At 53.7% G+C, this 24,329-nt stretch overlaps 2 protein-coding genes across 3 annotated transcripts; both read left to right on the top strand.

Moving 5' to 3' along the window:
* Positions 1 to 2,136: 2,136 nt before the first annotated feature.
* Positions 2,137 to 9,300, top strand: TIMM50 (translocase of inner mitochondrial membrane 50). 2 transcript variants are annotated; one of them, XM_055412172.2, is made up of 11 exons: positions 2,138 to 2,295; positions 3,239 to 3,395; positions 3,875 to 3,906; positions 4,112 to 4,133; positions 5,818 to 5,876; positions 5,971 to 6,090; positions 6,470 to 6,574; positions 6,674 to 6,772; positions 7,429 to 7,585; positions 7,927 to 8,033; positions 9,091 to 9,300. In XM_055412172.2, the coding sequence occupies exons 1-11, from the start codon at positions 2,188 to 2,190 to the stop codon at positions 9,190 to 9,192; spliced, it is 1,068 nt and encodes a 355-aa protein (XP_055268147.1). In that variant the 5' UTR covers positions 2,138 to 2,187; the 3' UTR covers positions 9,193 to 9,300. The 2 variants fall into 2 exon arrangements, with proteins under 2 accessions (XP_088686257.1, XP_055268147.1); XM_088830131.1 differs by having other exon boundaries at positions 2,137 to 2,295; positions 6,470 to 6,772.
* A 5,082-nt stretch (positions 9,301 to 14,382) lies between these two features.
* DLL3 (delta like canonical Notch ligand 3) lies at positions 14,383 to 23,330 on the top strand. The gene is made up of 9 exons (XM_055411082.2): positions 14,383 to 14,451; positions 14,584 to 14,865; positions 16,025 to 16,082; positions 17,002 to 17,244; positions 18,157 to 18,374; positions 19,220 to 19,442; positions 21,197 to 21,776; positions 22,010 to 22,094; positions 22,581 to 23,330. The coding sequence occupies exons 1-9, from the start codon at positions 14,383 to 14,385 to the stop codon at positions 22,584 to 22,586; spliced, it is 1,764 nt and encodes a 587-aa protein (XP_055267057.2). The 3' UTR covers positions 22,587 to 23,330.
* Positions 23,331 to 24,329: the final 999 nt, after the last annotated feature.

The raw sequence follows: 24,329 nt of genomic DNA, 5'->3' as shown, positions 1-24,329 counted from the left end.
GGACATGAGTTTGAGTAAACTCCCGGAGTTGGTGATGGACAGGGAGGCCTGGCGTGCTGCAGTCCATGGGGTTGCAAAGAGTCGAACACGACTGAGTGACTGAACTCAACTCAGCTCAACTCAAAGCCTCATCTAGAAAATGATACTCCCTGCCCCAGAGACTATTGAATGTATAAGAAGACAGTGGACAGAGATTTTAGAACAGAGACTGCCATGTGATTGACACCATCTAACTTGTGCTTGAGTTAAGTGAAAATCAGTCAGTATCCCTCTGCAAGGAGATCAAACTAGTCAACTGTAAAGAAAATCAACCCTAAATATTCACTGGAAGAATGGATGCTGAAACTGAAGCTCCAATACTTTTGCCACCTGATGTGAAGAGCCGACTCAGTAGAAAACACTCTGATGCTGGCAAAGGTTGAGAAGGGGACGACAGGACAAGATGGTTAGATGCCATCACTGACGCAATGGACATGAGTTTGAGCAAGCTCTGAGAGATGGTGAAGGACAGGGAAGCCCGGCGTGCTGCAGTTCATGGAGTCGCAGAGTCGGGACACGACTGAATGGCGGAACAACAATCCCTCTACAAATCTAAATAGGAAGACCTATGGTGCAGGCTACAGCATCTGATGGTCCTTCCCTTGAGTCCGCCTAGCAATAACAGAACCGCTGCAGCTTGTCTAAGGGCTTGGGTGTGGGGCTGGGGAGCAGTGTAGAGAATGGGGCTTAGTACCTTAACCACCTGCACATTTCTCATTTGATGTTCACTGTCTTCTTACAAATATAATAAAACTTGTATTATATTAAAATAGTTCAAATGTTTTAAAAGATATGTCAGGAGCACCCATGCCTCCACCACCCAACTTAGGAGCCATCTGTGTACCAGATTAAGAAGGACCAGTCCATCCCCCTCCAGAAGTAACACAACCCTAAAATTCTGTGTCTTTGGCCCAACTTCGTATGTTTACTACCTTAATTATTGCTGTTGTTTAGTCGCTCTGTCCTGTCTGACTCTTGTGACCGACGACCCCATGGAGTGTAGCCCAGGTTCCTCTGACCGTGGGATTTCCCAGGCAAGAATACCGGAGTGGGTTGTCATTTCCTTCTCCAGGGGATCTTCCCCACCCAGGGATGGACCCTGAGTCTCCTGTTTGTCAGGCGAATTCTTTACCAGTGAGCCACCTGGGAAGTCCTTACTAACTTAGTGAAAGTGAAGTCGCTCAGTCGTGTCCGACTCTTTGCGACCCCATGGACTGTAGCCTACCAGGCTCCTCAGTCCATGAAATTTTCCAGGCAAGAGTACTGGAGTGGGTTGACATTTCCTTCTCCATACTGCTGCTGCTGCTGCTGCTGAGTCACTTCAGTCGTGTCCGACTCTGTGTGACCCCATAGACGGAAGCCCAACCAGGCTCCCCCGTCCTTGGGATTCTCCAGGCAAGAACACTGGAGTGGGTTGCCATTTCCTTCTCCAATGTGTGAAAGTGAAAAGTGAAAGTGAAGTTGCTCAGTCGTGTCCGACCCCTAGCGACCCCACGGACTGCAGCCCACCAGGCTCCTCCGTCCATGGGATCCTCCAGGCAAGAGTACTGGAGTGGCTTGCCATTGCCTTCTCCTTCTCCATACTATCTTAGTATTTATCCCTAAATGCTGTGTGGTGATTTACATGTGGAAGATTAATCATGGCTCCCGTAGCCTCTAATTCACGGATTTCCTCTCAATACCCTGAGCCCGCAGCTGTTCGTTTGGCTGAGCCTCCATGAAACTGGCTGATTTTCCAGACCCAGTTTAAGAAACTCACGCAAGAAAGGGCTGGGAGAAGGGGAGGGAAGGCGGATGAGACCTCTCGGTAGCTCGTGAGGAAGAAGGTGTGTGAAGCTGGCTTTTAGTTTTTAGGACAAATCCAGCAGCAACGGGGTCCCTTCCTTATGGCCTCCACCTGACCTCGAGCAGTGGGTGCCCCGCCCCGTCCTGTGGCGTGGGCGGTGGAACGCCCTCCGGCCTGAGCTGGACGCGGCGCCGGGACACTCCCAGCCCTAGCTGGAGCGCCCGCGGCAGTGCGCCCGCAGCCCTTTGTCCCTCTCGGGCTCCCGTCCGCCCGCCCCGCCCCTGCATCACCATTGGCCTCGGCCCCGGGCCGGGGCGGGGAGGAGAGAGTGAGGAGGCGGGGCCGCATGGCGTCAGCGCAAGATGGCGGCCTCGGCGGCGCTGTTCCTGCGATTGCGGAGCGGGCTCCGGCAAGGCGCGCGGGGGCTCTGTGCGCGGCTCGCGACGCAGCCCCCTCGGGCTCCGGACCAGGTGAGCCGGCTGGGGTTGGCCCCCGGGTGCTGGGGCTCCTCCGTGGAGTTCCGGGCGGACCGGGGCAGCCCGGAGCTTCTGGAACGCAGCACCTCAGGGTGCTGAATGGAACGCCACCCGCGTTTTGAGTCTCTTCCCCGCTTCCCGGGCTTGGCAGCGCTTGCTTCCCCGGGATAGATGCTTGGGGACTCAAGTGTGTTCTCTGAACCTTACCTCCTCTGGATCCCACCTCTTCTGGACCCCACCTTCTCGACCCCACGTGGGCGCCGGGGGAGGAGGGGTCACCTGTCCTGTCTCGGTGATTGTTCAGGTAATACTTGAAGGGGAGGGGCCCGGGACACTGGAGTCCCAGCCTGGCCTCGCGGCTGTTTTCCCCGCCACGATGGTGGTGGTGTTGCTCGGGCTTCTGATTCGACCTGCCTCCATCTTGACAGAGACTCTGTTCTTCTGACCTCCGGGTCCATTACTTCTGTGCCCTGCTCCCCAAGTCCCAGAAAGCGATTGCCCTTTCCGTCCGTACCCCTCGGTACACCGCTACTGTGAGCTCCAGACGTCCGGAGGACTTAACTCCCCGTCCTATCCTCTTGCGTGTCCTTCAGTGCCTTGCTCCAGGAATCTTAGTCAGTGTTCAGTCAGGGCCCCTGGTCGTATTTCCCTGCCCTGCTTCCCCACCCACTCCCCACCCCCGCTCCGGGCCTGTAGGATCCTGGGCACCGGGCTTGTCATCTCTTGAACCCCTGGGATCCTAGCGCCAGACAATTTAGTTCTTGACCTTTCTGAGAGATCCAGTCTCCTACCTGCCCCTGCAGGGACACAACACCTGGAGGCCATGTGGATGTCCTCTTCCTGGCTCTCAACCTTGATTCTTCTTAGACCAGGGTGCTGGAACCACCCTGACCTTGTTTCTCTCCTCTCTTGGCCAACCTACGCCTCTCAATTGCAGGCCGCAGAGATTGGGAGCCGGGCAGGCACTAAGGCCCAGACCCAGGGACCACAGCAGCAGAGAAGCTCGGAGGGTCCCAGCTATGCCAAAAAAGTTGCTCTCTGGCTCGCTGGGCTGCTTGGGGCTGGTGGGACCGTGAGCGTCATCTATATCTTCGGTGAGGAACATATTCCTGTCCCCCAGTTATGTTCTGTTGGCCCTCTGTTCTGCTGGGGGGACTGCCCCCTCTTTCCCCTAAGGACTTCACCCATCTTTCCCTGGCTCCTCCCTCAGGGCAGCCAACTGGAACTTGGAAATGAGGGAAATCTCCCTGCTACTGTTCTTCTGGAGGTTCTCCTCCTTCTGGTTGGTTCCTGTACTAAGCTGTAGGGAGTCAGTTTGAAGGGGGGAAGGAGAGGTCTGGACCAGCCCCCTAAACTACCTCTTCCCTCAGCCCCCAAAATTCCAGTCCTCCCTCTAGTCCCTTTATTCCTCAGAGACCCAGGAGACCCTGCCCCAGCCCTCCTGTCTCAGAGGCCCAGGCATTCTGGCTACCAGCTCCCTCCTCTCTCTATGAAGACCATGCCTCTAGCCCCCTTCCCTCAGTCCCAGAAGACCAGGCCTCAAGCTTCTCATTCATCACTATCTTCCTTGCAGGAAACAACTCTGTGGATGAAAATGGTGCCAAGGTGAGTGGGAGAGAGACCCAGAGGCCTTACCAGGGGTCGCATCCTGTGGGTCTCCTCTCATCCGGTCTGTTCAGGCTCCTTTCTGGTCTGGAGTGAACCCTCCCTCCCAGGGACCTTTGCCTGCTCCTCCCAGGGCCCCAGAGATTCCTTGTCTGGGTTTTGCCCCTGCCATCCCAAACCCTTCTTTTTTCTCTCTCCCTCTCAGATTCCCGATGAATTCGACAACGGTGAGTATAGAGTCATAGGTTCTGGGGTCCCCTGACCCTCTCTACTGTGCCCTCCCCATTTGGTCCCCCCCCCACTTCCACTGGGAGGTGGGGGAGTCAGCAGCTGTATGGCTTGGGAGAAGAGGGGCATACAGAACTCCAGTCCCTTTCCCTGGCCCCTCAGCCCAGGAGCAGATGGTCAGGGACAGTGGGGGAGGGGATCCTGGGTAGGTGGGACTGCTTGGGGGAGAACTGGGCTTTCTCTGCCAGACACATGGCTTCCTGTGCCTTAGATCTGAGCATCTGCAGCCCCTCACCCCCTTCTTTATGACAGCCTCTCTTTCCCACCAGGCCCTACCCCATCCAGCTCCTCATTTCCAAGACAATGCCTCCTTCCGCCCTCCCCGCCTTCTGATTAGCCAGCTTTTAGGGAGTTTCTGACAAATTGGATAGTAGAGGGGAGCTGCCAATTCTATCACACCTGGTCTTTCCCAAGAGAAATATAAAACTGGTAGGTCCAGAAAGCCACTTGTTTGTGCTGGGGATGTTTGCAAGCCGGCGTGTTATTTTGTTGGTGTTTTAAACTCGGCAGGTAAGTATGTTTTAACTGGGCAGATGCAGAGTCATACTATTTTAAACAAGTCAACATACTGATTTAAGGTGAGCAGGTAAACCTGTAGGTTTAAAGTGTGTGTGTTCACAGCTTAAGTGGTGTTTCAGTGTTTTGGTTTCAAAAAGACAGGTCTAGAGATAGTAGTTTAACTAAAAATACCATATTGAAGTAGGGAGTCATGTAAGATACCAGTTTTAAACTGGACTTGAGACTTGGTGTATTCCTTTAAACCAGGATTTGCTAACCTCAGCCATGTTGATAGCTTGGGTCATATAGTTCTTTGTCGTAGGGGAGTGTCCTGTGCATTGGAGGATGTTTAGCAGTGTCTTGGGTGTCTGCCCACTAGATGCCAGTATTGTGACAATCAAAAATGTCTCCAGACATTGTGAAGTTTCCTGGGAAGTGAGGAACAGAATTGCTTTTTAGTTGAGAACCAACTAGTTTAAAGTATATAGATGGTGTGCTAAGTTGCGTCGGTCATGTCCGACTCTTTGCGACCCCATGGACTGTAGCCCGCCAGGCTCCTCTGTTGATGGAATTCTACAGGCACAAATGCTGGAGCAGGTTGCCATGTCCTCTTCCAGGGGATCTTCCCGACCCAGGGATCGAACCTGAGTCTCTTATGTCTCCTGCATCGGAGGTGGGTTCTTTACCACTAGTGCCACCTGGGAAGACCATATAGATGTGTGTGTATATTTATCGTGGCTTAGCTAGATTCCACATACTTGCTTAAAGTGTGCACACCTAGAGACCTAGAGGTTCAGAGTTGACAAAATATACTGCCATAATGTTAGCAGATTTATTTATACATATGTGGGATTTAAGTGGGCAGATACAACATTCTATTTTATACCTGGGGTGATGTGCGAATATAAGTATTCAGTTTAAAACTTGACAGGTGAATAAAAACATTTGTTCCTACCTGGCAGTAGGTTATGTCATTCCCTTTTGTCTTGGTTCTTGGAAATGAGCTGTTCCAAACCAGGCAGGTGTTTTAGGCCTGTTTGTATCTGGTAGATAAATAACCTGGTTTGTCTGGGGGTTGAGCAGCAGCTTATCCTGGAATCCCTTTTTGCCCTGGTGTTCTCCTAGATCCAATTCTGGTACAGCAGTTGCGCCGGACATACAAATATTTCAAAGATTACAGACAGGTGAGCAGGAGCCCCGGGCCGCAGCCCCACTCACCCCCACCAGCCTCCCGCCCCGCCTTGTCTGAGTGCCCAGACCTGGTTTCTTTTTTCACAGATGATCATCGAGCCCACCAGCCCTTGCCTTCTCCCAGACCCTCTGCGGGAGCCGTACTACCAACCCCCATACACACTGGTCTTGGAGCTCACTGGCGTCCTCTTGCACCCTGAGTGGTCGGTGTGTCTTGGGGAAAGCAGCGGGTTGGGGACACCGCATAGGCCTGGGTGGCTGGCTTGTGGTGACGTGGTCAGGCGCGTAGATGCTGGAGCCAGGCTGGGGTTCAGCCCCCATTCTGCCCTGTGGTCCTGGGGAAGAGGTGTCAGCCCTCCTCGCCTCGCTTTCCTCACCTCTGCTGCTTCCCAGCCCGTAGGTTATTGCACGTGTACCTTGCCACAGTCAGTGCTAGAGGGGAGTCAGCTGTTACTGTGGGACCCAGATCCTGCAGGCTCCTAGGCCCTCAGTCGCAGCCCTGTACCTGTGAATCCCTCCACGAGCCGAAGAGACGGGAGAGAGTGCTCTGGGTCTCAGTGTGTCACTGTTCTCACTGCATTTCCAGCTAGCCACTGGCTGGAGGTTTAAGAAGCGTCCAGGCATCGAGACCTTATTCCAGCAGCTCGCCCCTTTGTATGAAATCGTCATCTTTACGTCGGAGACTGGCATGGTGAGGGCCCGGGGCTGGGATGGGGTGGCTGACAGGGTAAGAAGTGAGGGAGAGCTGCAGCCTGACCTTGTTCTTCCCACCCCCATGCCCCACCCCCAGACTGCCTTTCCACTCATCGACAGTGTGGACCCCCACGGCTTCATCTCCTACCGCCTGTTCCGGGACGCCACGAGATACATGGATGGGCACCATGTTAAGGTGCCATGTGGGGGCCATGGTGGGCCTCTGGGATTTGGGGGAAGGCTGGCACTCCTTTGACTTGAGATCTGTTGCTGTGACGGGTGATAGGGGTCTATGAGTCTGTGGGGCTGTGAATTGGGTCTCTTTATGGGTTGTTGTCCAAATACTCATGCGTCTTGATGTCTGTTGGGTTTCTGACTGTCTTGGTGGGTCTAGGGGTCTATGGAGTTTTTCAAGGTTCAGAGGGACATGGGTTGTAATGGAGACTCTGGAAGGGTCTTTCTGGGTGCCTGTCTTTGTGTGACTCCATGTGTGTTGCTGTGGACCAGTCTGCGCCTCTACCTGTGACAGGTTCACAAACTTGCAGCCTGTCACAAACACCAGGGGCCCGTGGTTAAATGCACAAGTGCCCACCTCCCTCCCCAGGGAACCTCTGAATCAACCTGTCTGTGCGCCCGAGCTCGGGTCCAGGAGTCTGTGTGACTTGCTTCCCACTCCCTGGAAGGTTGGGTGTCATCATCCCAGCCTGGTCTTCACGAGGCCCTTTCGTGGTGCTCTCTGTGTGATACCAAGTGTGTGTGTGGTCTGTCTGTCTGTCTGCCTCTCTCCCCTTTGGTTTCCTGCCTGGAAGAGAAGGAGCACAGGCCTTGACCTGACCTTTCACCCACTTCCAGGACATTTCATGTCTGAATCGGGACCCGGCCCGAGTAGTAGTCGTGGACTGCAAGAAGGAAGCCTTCCGCCTGCAGCCCTACAACGGCGTCGCCCTGCGGCCCTGGGATGGCAACTCAGATGACCGGGTCTTATTGGACCTGTCTGCCTTCCTCAAGAGTGAGGCTGACCCCGACCTCCTGGCCTCTGACCCTGAAGCCCTTGACCCCCAAGAGGGATGATCGATGCTTGATCCTGGCTTGTTTTTTATGGAAAACTGGGGATTTAAGATGCAGGAGGTCCATAAGCATCTTGCAGTCTTTAGAAGCTTCCTAGAATGTTGGGGATGCTTTTCTGGAGTGGTTAGAGGATATCCTGCCCAGGAATGTTAAGGGGGAGCCTTAGGCTACTGAGAAGGATGCATGTAATTCCAACCCCCTGCAAAGTCTGACCTTTGCCTTTGTGGGCCCCACCTCCCTCTGGCCTTCAGCCTGGCTGACCCCCACCTGCTGTGTCCACAGCCATTGCTTTGAATGGTGTGGAGGATGTCCGGACCGTGCTGGAGCACTATGCCCTGGAGGAAGACCCACTGGAAGCTTTCAAACAGCGGCAAAGCCGGCTAGAGCAGGTGGGTGCTCAGATCCCCAGTGTGGGTGGGGGACGTCCCATCAGCTCCCCAGGCTCTTGATGGAGGAGCCCTAAGCAACCTGTCTCCACTGTGGCTATGTGATCTCATTTCAAGGACCTTCTCTTCCAAACCACCCATCCCAGAAGGCCCTTGTAATGACGGGTAAATAGATACTACAGCCTGCTCTGAGGACAGGAGGCAGGAAACAGGAGGCATTTGAGATAGGTCCAGAGACCTTGAGGGTCTCCCTGGTGGCTCAGATGGTAAAGAATCTGCCTGCAATGCAGGAGACCCCGTTTGATCTCTGGGTCAGGAAGATCCCTTGGAGGAGGGAATGGCAACCCACTCCAGTATTCTTGCCTGGAAAATTCCACAGACAGAGGAGCCTGGCCGGCTCCAGTCCACAGGGTAACAGAGTTGGATACGACTGAGCAACTAACACTTCTATCTCTCTTTTCAGAGACCTTGATGTTGTGGGGGCCCTGGTATTTGTGGGGTGGGAGTTTGGATCAGGTCTGGGAAGAGGGATCCTTGGACACTTGGCCCGAGGTTTGGGCAAGTTCTGATGACCTTGGTGTGATCCTCATCATTTGTAGATGGGGCTAAGAATATAGATTGAGAAAGAGATTCCCAGGCGTCTAGGCTCAGGTTGACCAGGTTTGGGGTTGTGTTCCTGGCTGGTGCTCCTGAGGGTACAAAGGAGGGATCCCTGGAGATTTGGACCTGGCATCCCTCAGCATCCAGACAGGGGTCTTAGGGCTCAGGACTGGGCACCAGGGGCTCAGGGAGCAAGATGACATCATCGGGGGAGGGCCTGGGCTAGGTCCCCAGGGTTCATGGGGCGGTGATCATGAGAGTACCTGGAATTTGAGTCTGGGCTTTTGTGGCTCACAGCTGATTTTTTCCAATGTCTGACTGCAGTCTTTGCAGTCTGGTGTCATCCTATGTCTGGGCTGGTGTTCTGAGATTGTGGGTAAAGGAGTCTGGGCTGGGCAGAGGTTTAAGGAAGGAGGTGGCCCTCAGGCTGACTCTCCTCTCTGTCTGCCCCCAACTCCAGGAGGAACAGCAGCGCCTGGCCGAGCTCTCCAAATCCAGCAAGCAGAACCTCTTCTTCAGCTCTCTAACCAGCCGCTTGTGGCCTCGCTCCAAACAGCCCTGACCTCTAGGCCTCCGCAAACTCAGTTCCTGGATTCCAGGCCCGAGGCCCAGCGCTCCCAGACCATGGCTTGGGCAACCACGTGTCCAATAAAGATAATCCCAGATGGCACACTCCAGTGTCCAGAGGGTCTCCAGATGGGCGCGTCAGGGTGCAGTGCGGGACACTGGGGGACCTCGTCCTACACTGGCTGATCAGCTGCTGAGCACAGAGTGGGTTGGTCTTTGACCCTGGCCTGGGAATCTGAAACCCTGGGCAGGACCCTGCCCTGCTTGCATCTTCCTGTGTGTCGTGTGGTCTGCACAAGTGTGTCTCCCTCTTTGGCCCCAGATTCCCTTCGGAAAAAGAAGAGAGGATGGCGCTGTGGGGTTGGAAGACAGGGAGCCACCAGGCTGCTGCGTGTGTGTATCAAGTGTGGGCTTGTGGGGCACCGTGGGCCAGAGATGCCTCATGTCAAGGGGGCAGCTGCTACCCAGCTCTGCCGGATGGGGCCCTAAGGTGGGCCTGGAGTTGCTTGATCTTCTGATTTTTCAGTAGAAGCCAGGAACGGGGATGTTAAATCTCTCAGTTTTAAAATGTTGGCTCCTAACTCAGACAGACTGTAGCAGAACTCTGCTGTGGAACTTTCCACCATGTTTACCCCATGTACTGTCTGGTGCAGCTGCCAGTGGCCATGGAGCCATGACGAACTTGAGATGCGGCGAGAGTAAACTGAAGGATGAGATTCTTAATTTTGTTTCTTTTTAATTAATTTAAATAGCCACCTGCGGCTCCTGGCTCCTGCATTGGACAACACATTTGGGTATCATTTAAGAGTGTGAATTCCACACTTTGGTTTTGGAAGCACAGTCTCTACCACTGAACAGTCAGGGAAGTCCCTCCAGACTCTTAAATAATACGCAAATCCAAGTTCAGATCCAAGCCCTACCAATCCCTGACTTGTGTGGTCACAAGCAAGTGAGCAAGTTAACTTCTGTGTTCAGTGCCTCAATGTCCACGTCTGTGAAATACTAGTACCTACCTCACAGGCTCGGCTTGAGGGTGGACTGAGACCCTCCACACAGACACTCAGATGGTAGCTGTGGGAACCTTGGAAGCACCTTTCTGCCCCTCTTTCCTCAGCTCTACAATAGGGGCAGTGATAACACCTGTCTTAGAGTGGTCGTGAGGAGTAAATGGAACAGCTCATGTTTAGGCTGTATGTATATTCAATGGAGCTTATTGTTGCCAGGACATATTGGTTCCTCACAGGCTGAACTATCCTGTACCATCTTGGCAGGCCCACTCACCCGCCGGCTGTCCTAGCCTCCTGCTCCAGCCAGTGTTTAGTGCTGCTGCTGCTGCTGCTGCTAAGTCGCTCCAGTCGTGTCTGACTCTGTGACTCCATAGATGGCAGCCGACCAGGCTCCGCCGTCCCTGGGATTCTCCAGGCAAGAACACTGGAGTGGGTTGCCATTTCCTTCTCCAATGTGTGAAAGTGAAAGTGAAGTCGCTCAGTCGTGTCCGACTAGTAGCGACCCCATGGACTGCAGCCCACCAGGCTCCTCTGTCCATGGGATTTTCTAGGCAAGAGTACTGGAGTGGCTTGCCATTGCCTTCTCCGGTGTTTAGTGTTAATACTAGTTAAATACTTTTAGAAAGCTCTTCCCTGGTATTTGTTAAAATAATTAAAATGTATTTGAAACTTTGCAGGCCAGATTGAACTAAACTCTAGTAGATTTTTTTTAAAAGCTCACAGATGTCTATAAAGAATTAAAAATTGCAATTCCCCATCCCCACCTGGAAGTGTTACTATGAGATATACCATTTGTAATCCAAGAGTTTCCCAAAATCTAGGACACCCTAGCTTGAGGGCATCTGCAAGACTGAGGGAGGGCCTATGTTTTTGCATGTAGCTCTGAGAGTTGGAAACTCCTAACTGAATGCAACATATTTGGGGCTCGTGATCCTGGGGAGAGTGGATTGTGGATGGAGGGAGCCATTGCAAGTGAATGTTCACCTACCACAGGAGGTGACACACGGAACCTTCTGAACTAAGACTCAGATCTGTCCACCCACGGGGCATGAAAGGAGGAAGTACCTCTGTTCATTGGCCTGTAGCCCCTGGGAATTAGGGCTAGCACTCTGAGCAGTGCTTCAGTCCAGTGGGTTCCCCCAGGCATTTTCCCCACCACTGTGCTGGTTTGGGGATGGTGTAGTCAGGTCACACCTGCTCAAAGCTGGAGGGGAGGAGAGGGCGTTTGACTTGGGCCAGGTGGTCTCTGAGACACTGCTTATGTGACGTGGTCTTGGGTGTTTATATTAAACGCTCGGGCTGCATCAGGGCATCCTTCAGTTGGCAGGACTGGGCCAGCATTAAGGCATAATTCCCAGGTTGCACACCACTCACAAGTCATGTGATCCTGGGCAAGGTCTCTACTTGCTCATTTATAAGAGGTTAATAATAGGACTTCTCTCAGCAAATATAAGTACCAACTGCCAGGCCTCATTTTAGGCACGAGGGTGTATCAGTGAACAAACCAGAGAAAGCTCTGCTCTCGAGGTGATGTTTTCACGGAGGAGACAGAAAATGGTCTGATTGCTTGGGGTAAAATAAATGCATAAAGAAAGGTATGATAAGGAGATAGAGTGGTTTGGGGACCGGAGTACTGACTTAGATTGAATGGAACAGTCAGGGAAGACCCGGAAGGGTGTATTTGAGCAGAGATCAGAATGAAATGAGGCAAACCATGGAGAGATCAGTGCCAGGCATGGTCACCCTAGGGCCTTCGCACTTGCTATTCCCTTTTCCTGAACTTTTTTTTGAGATCCATAGGGCTCACTCCTTCCCCTCCTTTAGGTCTTTGCTCAGATGTCACCTAAGCATGGCCTTCTGTGGGCTCTAAGATGGGCACATAAGGGAGAGTCCTAAATAGCCAAGAAGATGTTTGGAAAGCCCTTAAAGTACACATGTAGACCTGAGAGAATTCACAGGAAACATACCTGGCACAAACCCTCAATAAAGGCTGGCAATTTTTACAATCTTTAAAATTTTTGAGCTGTATCAGACCTGGAATCTGTTACCTTTCCCAGTTAAAATTCAGGGCAGGAATTTGCCTTCTCCAACAGCTAACGGCTGTCCAAACTCCATGTGAATATCTCCTATGATGGGATGCTCACTGTTCTACCTATCCCAGAAGAGGGCCTGATTTTGCCTCCCAGTGACTGTGATCTACAAGGTTCTATGGCTTTGGGGCCACAGAACTTGTTGAGTACGGGGAACGTGTCAGTCACTCAGTCATGTCCAACCCTGTGCAGTCCCATGGACCGCCAGGCTCCTGTGTCCATGGGACTCTCCAGGAAAGATACTGGAGTGAGTAGCCATTCCTTCAAACCCAGGCGGATTCTTTACCATCTGAGCTATCAGGGGGATCTCAGAAGTCCGAAGGCACTGGGGAGCCATGGAAGAGTACGTAGGAGAGGGCAATGGTCAGATGTGTGCTCAAAGACCTTACTAGCCACAGTGGTCAGGGCTGGTATAGAGGAGATGTGGAGGAATGGGGCTGTGGGAACACAGAAGAGGTGCCTGCCCGCCTCGGGGAGTGTTAGGGAAGGCCTACAGGAGGCGTCTGAATGGTAAGAACAGAATTGAAGAAGGAAGTGGAAAGCGTATACAGGTAGAAGGAAAATCTGTGCAAAGAAAGCTGGGGATGTTCTGCATAATTGACCATGGCCCGCCCCTGCCCAAATCCTCCCCTGACTCCCTTCTTCAGGATGAGGAACAAACTGTTTAGATTGAGTTCTTTCATTCATTAAAAATGACACAGCCCTCACTGTATGCCTGTCTACTGAGCTGTGCTGGATTGAGCACTTTTTCCAAAAGAAAAATATGTATGTATATAACTGAACTTGTATTTTCCTTTTAAATTATTTGCCTCTAAGTAGGATTTTTTTTTTTTTTAATTCTAGTTGGGGGGGACTGTTTACTACATCTAAAGGGCTTTGCTCAGCACCTGGCACGGAATAAAATGATTATGGCCAGAGGGCTGGAACATCTGCTCTAACTGGCTGGCCTTGCGGACGTCCTGGAATACTAAGGGGCTTCTGGAGGGCGCGGGGGTGGCCCCCTCTTCCATTCATCCTCGAGTGGAGGGAGCGGGCCCCTGATCCGTGAGGACAGTTTCCTGCCCATTTGCTGCTCACACCTTCCGGAGGCCAAACGGGCAGCCCAGCTGCGGCCCTAAGGGGGAGGGGCGCGGCCGCCCGGCAGATGGCGGCATTTACATACAGCTGGGAGTGCCCTCTGAGGCAGGGCTCCTCGCCTGGGCGTCTGGTGCGTCTGTGATGGGGAGGGGGGAGGAGGTCGGGAGGGTGGCTTTGTTTTGGGGAGGGGAACATACTTGAGCATGCAGGCATACAGAAGCACACACGGGCCCACAAAGAACACTGGATCTTCATCCTGTGCACACAGGGCTACACCCCTGGACCTTCCACACCGAGACTCCCTCACATACAAACCCTCAGTCATTCATAGCCTCGCGCAGACCTTACCATGTACACAGACAGCCACCGAGAGGCACCTGCACAGACTGCAAAGTCACAGGTTCCTACAGCTATACAGGAACTCACATTCACGCGTTCACCTGCATGGAGACGCATCTACACAGCCACGGCAATCTCAGAAAGTCCCACAACCATGAAATCGTGTTCGTCGTCATTCTCCCATGCAGGTGTGTGCATGCGACCACCGTGGCGCCACCCCTCCCACCACCGCACACACAATCTTAGAATTATTTACGACTTCACAAAGAGGTTTAACCATACAGTTTCAGGCTCACGTGGAGCTACACGATCTCACCTAGACACACAATCAGTCACGTGTACCCTCTCCTTCCTGTAGCTCTTGCACCACACACATACTTACTGAGTCTTAAAATCATATCCAACCTGACACACGAGCTTAACCCCCAACTCCACCCTGTCCTCAGTCACACAAGGTTGTGCCCACAACGGCATGTAAGATCACACACTCACTACATTGCCTGTGGCCAAGACAGGATCTCACTGTCGCTCCAGCGCGCTGCTCTCCTTCCCCTGCGACCTCCTCCCCTGGGGTCCCCCGAAGCCCGCGGCTGCCCGAAGGGGCGGAGCCGTCCTCTCAGATATAAGGCTCCGGAGCCCGCAGCTGCGGCTCCCAAGGCCCCCCGAAAGGCCATGGTCGCCCCGCAGATGCCCCAGCTCCTCTCCTCGACGGTGATCCTGGCGCTCTTTTTCCTTCCCCAGGTCAGAGCCGCAGTGGAAAGGGGGGATGGGAGGGAGGGAGGGAGACCCGGGGGTCTTGGGGACAGGGCTCAGGGCGGATGAGACGCCTGGTTCCCCCCGGTCCCCCTCACGCGGTTCCCCTCTCCGCCCCAGGCACAGCCGGCCGGTGTCTTCGAGCTGCAGATCCACTCTTTCGGGCCAGGACCAGGTCCGGGCGCCCCGCGGTCCCCCTGCAAGGCCGGGGGCTCCTGCCGTCTCTTCTTCAGGGTCTGCCTGAAGCCAGGGCTTTCCGAGGAGACCGCCGAGGCTCCTTGCACTCTGGGCGCGGCGCTGAGTGCGCGCGGACCTGTCTACACTGCGCAACCTGGAGCGCTAGCGCCCGAACTGCGGCTGCCGGACGGCCTCCTGCGCATGCCTTTCCGGGACGCCTGGCCGGTGAGACCCAGCCCCAGGGCATTCCCGTGTGGGGTCCTCACCAGAACCTCGGCTGCCATCTGCCCTCCAACTTCCAACACCCTGCATTCCTGGGACTCTAAATTCCCAGTACCACTATCTCGAATTCCACATTCTCACACGCAGAAACCCTACCCATGCGTGCATGCTCAGTAGCTAAGTTGTGTCCGACTCTTTGCGACCCAATTTTCTGACTCCAACTTGCCCTCTAGGGATCCGAAATCCACCCTCCCCCCACCTACATCTGGAAACCCGAATTCCCAGAACTCCATGCTCACCTTCTGGAAATTCTCAATTCACAGAACCCTCCCCACGTTCCTTGGGGATCCCTAAACACTGGGATCCTAATTTTTATCCCCAAATTTCCTTGCACCTGGGGGCTCTTCTACACTCTGTCTTGGGTAACCCCAATATCTTCTCACCTTATCTCACACCTTTCAGTTGGGGCCTGTATCCATGACTTTTTCACCTCCAAAATCCTATTTCCCATCCCCCAACCCCCAAAGCATAGGGGCAAACACAGGTTTTTAAAAATTCTAGATCCTTGTCCTTTTAGGGAAGTGACTTTCTCTTTTGCAGCCTCAGCTCACTCATCTGTAAAACAAACGGGGGACCATCATCGTCCATCACAGCGGTCCCTTTTGAGGGATTCAACTAGGTATCTTGAGTATAGTGCTTCCCACACAGTGAGTGCTCCATTGTGACTGTTCATTCACTCAGTCGTGTCCGCCTCTTTGCAACCCCATGGACTGCAGCACGCCAAACTTCCCTGCCCTTCACCATCTCCCAGGGTTTGCTCAAATTCATGTCTATGGAGTTGATGCCATCCAACCATATCATCCTCGGTCATCCCCTTCTTCTCCTGCCCTCAGTCTTTCCCAGCATCAGGGTCTTTTCCAATGAGTCAGCTCTTCACATCAGGTGGCCAAAGTATTGGAACTTCAGCATCAGTCCTTCCAATGCTCAATAAAGACAGCCAAAACAGTCATCCCTTCCCTGGGCCAGTCCCTCTGGGAATTGTCCTGTCCATGTCTGGCATCCAGCATGGTCATCACTCTTTACCCCTTAAGTCTGGCCTTGACCAGTACCTGCCCTGACCACCGTCTTCATTCTTTCCTCCCACCTTCCTCCACCCAACCAGGGCACCTTCTCTCTCATCATCGAAACCTGGAGAGAGCAGTTAGGCGGACAGATTGGAGGTGAGTGTCTTCAGTGCCGGGTCTTTGCTGTGGAGTGTGGGGGCTCCAGGGAGTTGGGGCATGATGTTAGGTCAAGGAGAGCAACATTGGGCTGTCCAGAGGATGGGGTGTTCACAGAGTTGCTGCCCCCATGGTGTCGTCACAGTTCTGGAGTGTGGTGCAGGATGTTGACAGCCCAGGCCTGTCGATACAGAAATGTCCTGACATCAGACAAAGTGGGTTGGGGGCCAGGAGAAGCTCTCTTACTCTCTTGGAATTGAGTCAGTAGACCAGGATATAATATTTAACAGTCCTGCTCTGTCACCATCTGATTTTGAGAACCCAGGGTCCAATATGAGTTACTTTCTCATTCTTGTACGCCAAGCTCTGTCACCTTGTCCACACAGAGGGGCCCAGGAGCCCTTTGGGATATTGCAGTTTCACCAGAGAGGTTTCAGGGAGGGACAATGGATAAGCCTAACCTTAATTGGAGGGGAACTTTGGTGCTATATAAGACCCACAGTGAGGGGTCTGTCACCATTTTCATATAAGAAGCTCCTGAGGCACAATTTGGAGGTGTTTTGACCTCACTTCAAAGGCTGTCCTTGTCCCTTGGCCATAAAGGGGTACCATACGTCCCAGGGTGGTTAAGAGTTCTCTTCACTACTTTAATATACAAAGATCCTAAGGCAAAATACAGGGGCATTTCAGCTTCGGGAGAACCGCTGTCATCTTGATGGCCATCGGGATCGAAACATCAAAGAACCCCAGGGCGCACTGCCGGTGTTTGCAGCCTTCCTAAGTAACTATCGTCCTCAGGACTAAAAATGCGTGTTTTAACCTCCTTGACATGGGCAGGGAGAGTGCGAGCCTGCGCCCTTCGTCTCCAACCCGAGACTGAGTCGGGCTGCATCCCAGCATATCTCCCTTCTCCTCGCAGGTGCTGCCTGGAGCCTGCTGGCGCGCGTGGCCAGCCGGCGTCTCCTGGCAGCTGGGGGCCCGTGGACCCGGGACGTGCAGCGCGCAGGCGCCTGGGAGCTGCGCTTCTCCTACCGTGCGCGCTGCGAGCCGCCGGCCGTCGGGGCTGCGTGCGCGCGCCTCTGCCGCTCGCGTGGCGCCCCCTTACGATGTGACCCGGAACTGCGGCCCTGCGCGCCCGTTGAGGACGAGTGCGAGGCACCGCGTGAGTCCTGCGTTCAACCCCACCCCATCCCCCATCCCGTCACGGCCCCCAGGCCCCTTTCACTAACCTGGTTACCCGCTTCAGGGAACTGGGGACTCTAGAACCCCTCCCCAGTTCCACTCAGGGTCTTCAGCCCGCTCCCAGGATCCAGCTACCACCTTCAGGGAAAGCCCTGCCTGGACACTCCAGCCCCGTTCCCTCTTCCCAGCACTCTTGTCTCCCCCAGTTGGAACCCCATACCCATTTCCCATCTTGTACCCCGAGTTCCTCCCCTAATCCATACTCACACCCCTTTCCCGATGCTCGGACCCCAAAGCTCTTCTAATTCTGGGGCTTTCCTACTCCTACTCAGGAACTTGGGAATCTCCTCCCATTCCCCGCCGCCCTGCCCCACCATCCCCGCTCCCTGCGATTGCACTCCAGCCCCCACTGTGTTCTAAAGCTTAGGATCCCCACCTACCTGGATAGCCCAATGTCTGAGCCCCTAGAACTCCCAGGCTTACCATATTCTCTCAGACCCACCCTAATCCAAGACCCTCCCATTTCCCCTGAAAGGCCAGGGGTCCCTCCTCAATCTTCTTTCTTCCTTCTCCTCTCTCCAGGCTCAGACCTGGGAGCCCCCACTCCATTCTCCTTCCAAGAGCACAGACTCTGGAACTCATTGGTCTCGGTTTTAAATCCTCCCTCTACTGCTTCCTTGCTGGGTGAATCACCCTGCCTCTTGGGGCCTCAGTTTCCCTGTCTGTAAACTGGGGGGTCTCAATACCAGGTAGCCCAGTGGGTTGTCAGTCACAAAGATCAAACGAAGGATGCAGGGAAAGTGCTCAGAATCGTTCATCTCTGATTTCCTATCCTCCTGACTCTGCCCTTCATCAATATTCCTCTTCCCTCTGCCTCTCCTTCCTTCCACAGCGGTGTGTCGAGCAGGCTGCAGCCCAGAGCACGGCTTCTGTGAGCAGCCCGATGAGTGTCGATGCCTAGAGGGCTGGACTGGGCCCCTCTGCACGATCCCTGTCTCCAGCAGCAGCTGCCTCAGCTCCAGGGGCCCATCATCTGCCACCACTGGATGTCTCGTACCTGGGCCTGCGCCCTGTGATGGAAACCCGTGTGCCAATGGGGGCAGCTGTAGTGTCAGTATTAACCCTGCCATCTCATCCTGGACCATACTTTACTCGGAGAGTCCCCTGTCTGGGGCTCCTTGACACAGCAGCCTCAAGGAGGCTAGCTATTAGGGAGGGCTTCCTGGAGGTCTCCAGCCTGCATCTGGGGCTCTGAAGTAGGATGAGGTGATGGGGGTTGGGGAGAGCAGGCCCAGTGGGTGGCACCTAAAGGTATGGATGTGGGCATGCTGAGGGATCCTGTGGGATAGGGAACAACTCAGGGTGGTGGGACCAGGTGGGTTGAGGATTCGGGATGGGCGAGCATCAGAGAATTCCTGGAGATGGGCTGGGGCTGGGCTTCTGAAGTCCAGTTTGGTGCATGGGGGGTGATTGGAGAAGCTAGACCAGATGAGTGGCCTAGGGGAAGCAAAGGTGGTGGTGGGGGTGAGCCTGGAATGAAGCAGAGCTCAGTGAGGGCGACAGTGACAAGTTAGAGGGAGGGTGTGAGAAGGGGAGACCCAGGGAAGGCTTCACGGAGGAGGTGGGCTTACAGCTAGGATCTGGAATTAGGCCTGGGCCATGCAGGCAGCACCAGGGAGGGCAGACAGGGCGGGCAGCATTTGATCGGCAAAGGTACAGAGGTGGGAATGGAATCTCTCTGGGCCTCCAGATCCTCCCCTCGGTGAGGCTAGATGGGCAGGCCCAGAGACATGGAACAGAGGGGTTGTCTTGGCCCAGGGACTTCCCCAGGAGGCCTCTGTGACCTGGGAGGTGGGACTGGACAGGGAGCAGCCCCCCAGTGACCCAGAGTGAGGAGCAGGATAGGGTTTCAGTCCAAGGGAATGCTGACCCCAAGTCTTCTTGCCTGTGCCCAGGAAACCCTGGGGTCCTTCGAATGCACCTGTCCCCGAGGGTTCTACGGGTTGCGGTGTGAGGTGAGCGGGGTGACGTGTGCGGATGGACCTTGTTTCAACGGTGGCTTGTGTGTGGGAGGCGCAGACCCCAACTCTGCCTACATCTGCCACTGCCCACCTGGTTTCCAAGGCTCCAATTGTGAGAAGCGGGTGGACCGGTGCAGCCTGCAGCCATGCCGGAATGGTGAGGTGGGGAGAACAGAGTGGTGAGGGATGAAGGTGGGGGCCCCTGCACGGTCAGTGGGCAAGACAAGGGCTTAGCTCACACAGTCCCGGGGCAGGGGAGGGGGATCCTGACTTTGCCCTGAGGCCTGAGGAAGTGATCCTCCCCACGGCTGCCCAGCCTCAGTTTGTTCTGTGAACTGGGTGAGAGGATATTCCTATCTCAGAAACCTTTGTTGACCATCCACTGCGTGTCAGGCCCTGTTCTGGGAATGCAATAGGAAATGAGATGAAAACCCCTACCATCATAGAGGAACTTCCCAGGTGGCGCTAGTGGTAAAGAACCCACCTGTCAATGCAGGTAGACATAAGAGAAGCAGGTTTGATCCCTGGGTCAGGAAGATCCCCTGGAGGAGGGCACGGCAACCCACTCCAGTATTCTGGCCTGGAGAATCCCATGGACAGAGGAACCTCGCAGGCTGCAGTCCATAGGGTCGCACATGACTGAAAAGACTGCGTGCACACCCACACACAATGAGTAAATAAAGGTTAAATAGTGATAAAAACCTAAGAAAAATAAAGCCAGAGGGGGAGTTGGGAGTAGTGTGTATGGGTGGCAGATTGACATTTTAGCCAGAATGGGTAGGGAAGGCCATGCTGAAGGTCGGGAGGGAGTCATGTGGGGGTCTGAGGGAAGAGTATATTCCAGGAGGAGGGATGAGCACGTGCAAAGACCCTGAGGCAGGAATGTGCCTGGTGCGCTGAGGACTGTGGGGAAGCGAGTGTGGTTGGAGCAGAGTGAGTGAGGGGAGAGTGGTGAGAGATGAGGTCAGGGAGGTGACAGGGACAGAGCCTGGAGGGCTTCATGGGTTACGGGAGGATTTTGGTGTTACCCTGAGGGAGATGGAGCCACAGGAGGGCACTGAACAGTGGAGAGACCTGATTTGATATAGGTATTACAACATTAAAGGAGATCATGAATGTGAAGGGCTCAGTGAGCTCTTCTTCTTATACTACTTGTTGTTTAGTCGCTAAATCGTGTTGGACTTTCTGTGACCCCATGGTCTGTAGCCCACTAGGCTCCTCTGTCCGTGGGATTCCCCAGGCAAGAATACTGGAGTGGGTTGCCATTTCCTTCTCCAGAGGATCTTCCCGAACTGAGCCACCAGGGAAGCCTATTAGAAGCACACTGCTCTCCAAAACACTCATTGAGTGCGTTTACTCTGGGCAGAGTGGTACTGGGGATATAGTAATGACCAGGACAACTCTGGGCTCTGTCCTCAGAAGGGTATCAGTCCAGAGGGGAAGACAGAGTCGTCTTCAGACAGAGCCAACAGTGGCTACAGGAGCGCAGGGCTGGGATGGAGGAAGAATCAGGGATGGCTTCCTGGAGGAGGGGGCGCCTGAGTACCCCTGAGAAGAGGGCAGGGGAAAAGAATGGGAGAAAAGGAGGAAGAGAAAGGGGAGGAGGAGGCATGCGCAAAGGCAAGGTGGTTCAGACCCGTCGTTCTGGAACTGTTAACTACTTCAGTACGGTTAAAGCCGAGACAAAAGGAGACAAGAAACACAGAACCAAAGAGGTGTGAGGCTCAGTCAATCCAAGACCACTCAGGGGAAAAGGAGGCGGGCTGGCTTTCCAGGCAAACTCCCAGAGCCCTTGAATTAAACGAGATAGAGAGGCCCCAGAGTAGAGGTGAGGGCGGGGATTTCCGAGCTGAGAAAAAGAAGCGCGGGCGGGCTGGGGGAGCCGCTACCCTGACGCTCCCTTCCCCACAGGCGGCCTCTGCTTGGATCTGGGCCACGCCCTCCGCTGCCGCTGCCGCGCCGGCTTCGCGGGGCCGCGCTGCGAGCACGACCTGGAAGACTGCACCGGCCACACCTGCGCCAACGGCGGCACCTGCCTGGAGGGAGGCGGTGCGCGCCGCTGCTCCTGCGCGCTGGGCTTCGGCGGCCGCGACTGTCGGGAGCGCGCCGACCCGTGTGCCGCGCGCCCCTGCGCCCACGGCGGCCGCTGCTACGCGCACTTCTCCGGCCTCGTCTGCGCCTGCGCGCCTGGCTACATGGGCGCGCGGTGCGAGTTCCCGGTTCACCCCGACGGCGCGGGCTTACTGCCCGCCGCCCAGCCCGGCCTGAGACAGGGGGACCCACAGCGCTTCCTTTTGCCGCCGGCTTTGGGACTGCTGGTGGCCGCGGGCTTGGCAGGCGCTGCGCTCTTGCTGGTCCACGTGCGACGCCGTGGCCCCAGCCGGGATACTGGGCCTCGCCTGTTGGCGGGGACCCCAGAGCCGTCGGTCCACGCGCTCCCCGATGCACTCAACAACATGAGGACGCAGGAAGGTCCCGGGGACGGCCCGAGGTGAGAGACTCGATCGCATAAGTAAGCCTTATGCTCCTTGGCTGCTTAATCTCTGTGGTGCAATTGGCCTGAGTCCTGGATGGACCTTCCTGATTGGTCCATTTCTCTCCAGCCTTTTTCTGGTTGGGTCGTTTCACAAGTCCCCTAGTTGGCTTTGGGTTCCTCTCAGTGGTGGGTGGGGAAACAGGATATGAGGATTTAAAGGGTCTAGCTCTTACTTTTCTCCCCCGTAGCCCGCCCTCAGACTGGAATCACCCTGAAGATGGAGACGCTCGTTCGATTTACGTCATATCTGCTCCTTCCATCTATGCTCGGGAGGTAGTTAACCCACCTCTCCCCGCTCTGCGCACTTTGGGCACAGTGGACAGAGGCAGCCCCTGTTTTAGCTGTAGATCCCCTTTCTCTGTAAAATGGGTGTGGGGTGGGGGTGGATAGAGTCTCTGGAAGATTCTAAAGGCCACTTCTCAGTTTTGACTTGACTTAGTTCTGTTTGCATCCCTTTTACTGTCCTTTTGAGCTCCTTGGCATCTTCTCTTTAAATGAACTTTGGGCCTCAAGAGGTGGGGAGCTTCAGGCTAGAGCTTCTCCACCGATTTCCACTCACTGGAGAGAGGGAGGAGAGACAGAAGGGCAGCCCCCCCCCCCCTTATTTTGGCCCTCTCCATTGGCTTGGGGGATCTTAGTTCCAGTTCAGGGATGGAACCCAGATCTCCGGCATTGAAAGCCTGGATTCTAAACCACTGGACCGCCAGGGAAGTCCCAGAGGCAACCCGTTCTAATGCTTCCTACTTCTTTTGTTTCTAGGCTTGAACGGGCCCTTCTGCATCAGCACGTGGAGACAGAACCTGAATACTTTTGTGTTCTCTGCTTCAGACACTTTGGAGTTCGAGCTGGAAGGGGTGACGGGGAGAATTTTGCCATTGGAAGTTGTACATAGTGGTTATTTATATCCTGTCTCTCTTTCTCTCCCCATCCCTCCAGAGACATCTATAAAAGCTCTTAGTTTAATCAGCTTTGACTCATCAAGTTGAGTGCTTTGTATGTGGTGTTGGGGCTGAGGGAAGAGATTTTTGTCTCCTGAGAAGAAGAATAGATAGGACTCTGTTGCAGAGAGTCGGAAATAACTCAAAGTTGTTTAAAGTTATTAGTTCATAAAATTGAAAATCCCGTGGCAGGTGTTGCTTCAGCAGGACTGAGTTCAGAGGCTCAATGTTTTTCTCCAGTTGTCTCTGCGAGGACTTCATATGTTGGATGGATGGGCTTTCACTGCCCTTGGCTTGTCACATGGCCTTACTTGAATTAGTGGCCAGGCAAGTATGACTTATTTTGATTGGCCAGGCTTGGCCATTTGTCTGGTGTGTGGCGGGGATTAAGATTAGCCTGTTCAAATCACATGGAATATGTGGGCAAAACAGTGTCCCTTTCTCTACCAAAAGTCAGGGTTTGTTATTAATACTAGATGTAAGTACTGTACGCGGCAGGCAAACAAACAGAACCAGTTGGTGAGAACAGAAAGAAACTATTCTGCAGAGGAATGGGAGGCTCAGAGTAGGGTAATTGTTGCAGCTCCTTCATAATGAGGTGGAGCAAATCTAAGATCTAGTAGAGAGGGGGATACCTTCCTAAATTTGAGGACTATCCTAAAACAGTGCATCATACATCTAATACTGCTTCGACCACTGAAGCTGTAAAAAGTCTACATCAGGACCTCTCTGGATGTCCAGTAGTTAAGACTCCACACTTCTTTGTGTGGTGTGGTGCAGCCAGATAAATAAATAAATAAATGAATTTTTTAAAAAGCCCACATTAGCCAAGTTTTGCCAGTCCTCCTTCCCCATGTTTTCTAATGGCTGGGACAGTGCCCAAACACCTTTGGAAATGAGCAAAATCATAGGGGTGAAAGATGAGAGAACAGTGAGAAAAGTAACAACAAATGAAGGAGTCCTTATGTGAAGGACATCAGCCAAGGGATCCACATATTCTTTTAAAATTTTTTTTATTGAAGTATAGTTGATTTACATATATTCTTTTAATTTAGTCGACAGATATCATGTTGAATACATACATGTATGTACAAACTCCTCTTTCACATTTCACCATATTGAATTTCTGTGTTATGAGGATAATCTGTACCATTAAGGAATATGGACATTGAGGGACTTCCCTGGTGATCCAGTGTTTAAGACTCCACACACCAAATGCATGAGGCTCAGGTTTGATTCCTGGTGGGGAGCTAGGATCCCACATTCCACATGGAATAGCCAAAAAGTAAAAATTAAAGAAAAAGGGGGAATATGGACATGGGAGCAAAAGCCTATCATCAAATAATAATTTAAACTGAGATTAAAGACAGACATCAACACCAGCCCCATTATTCCTTCAAAGACAAGTTGCTCTTCAGAGCCCAAGTCTTTGCTGCCTTGAACAAATTATGCCATCTGCCCAGAGTGCAGAACTCAGTTTAAAAGCAAAGATGGAAAGATATGTTACCCTCATCATGTGACTGCGTAAAATCTGAAAGCGGGTAGCTGAATCCCATGGGCTCTTTCTTTG

Source organism: Moschus berezovskii, chromosome 22 (genome assembly GCF_049115385.1).
Source record: "Moschus berezovskii isolate FMDL1 chromosome 22, NW_MosBer_1.0, whole genome shotgun sequence".
Lineage (NCBI taxonomy): Eukaryota > Metazoa > Chordata > Mammalia > Artiodactyla > Moschidae > Moschus > Moschus berezovskii.
The sequence above is the reverse complement of the archived record's forward strand: the minus strand, read 5'-3'. Positions and strand labels throughout refer to the sequence as shown.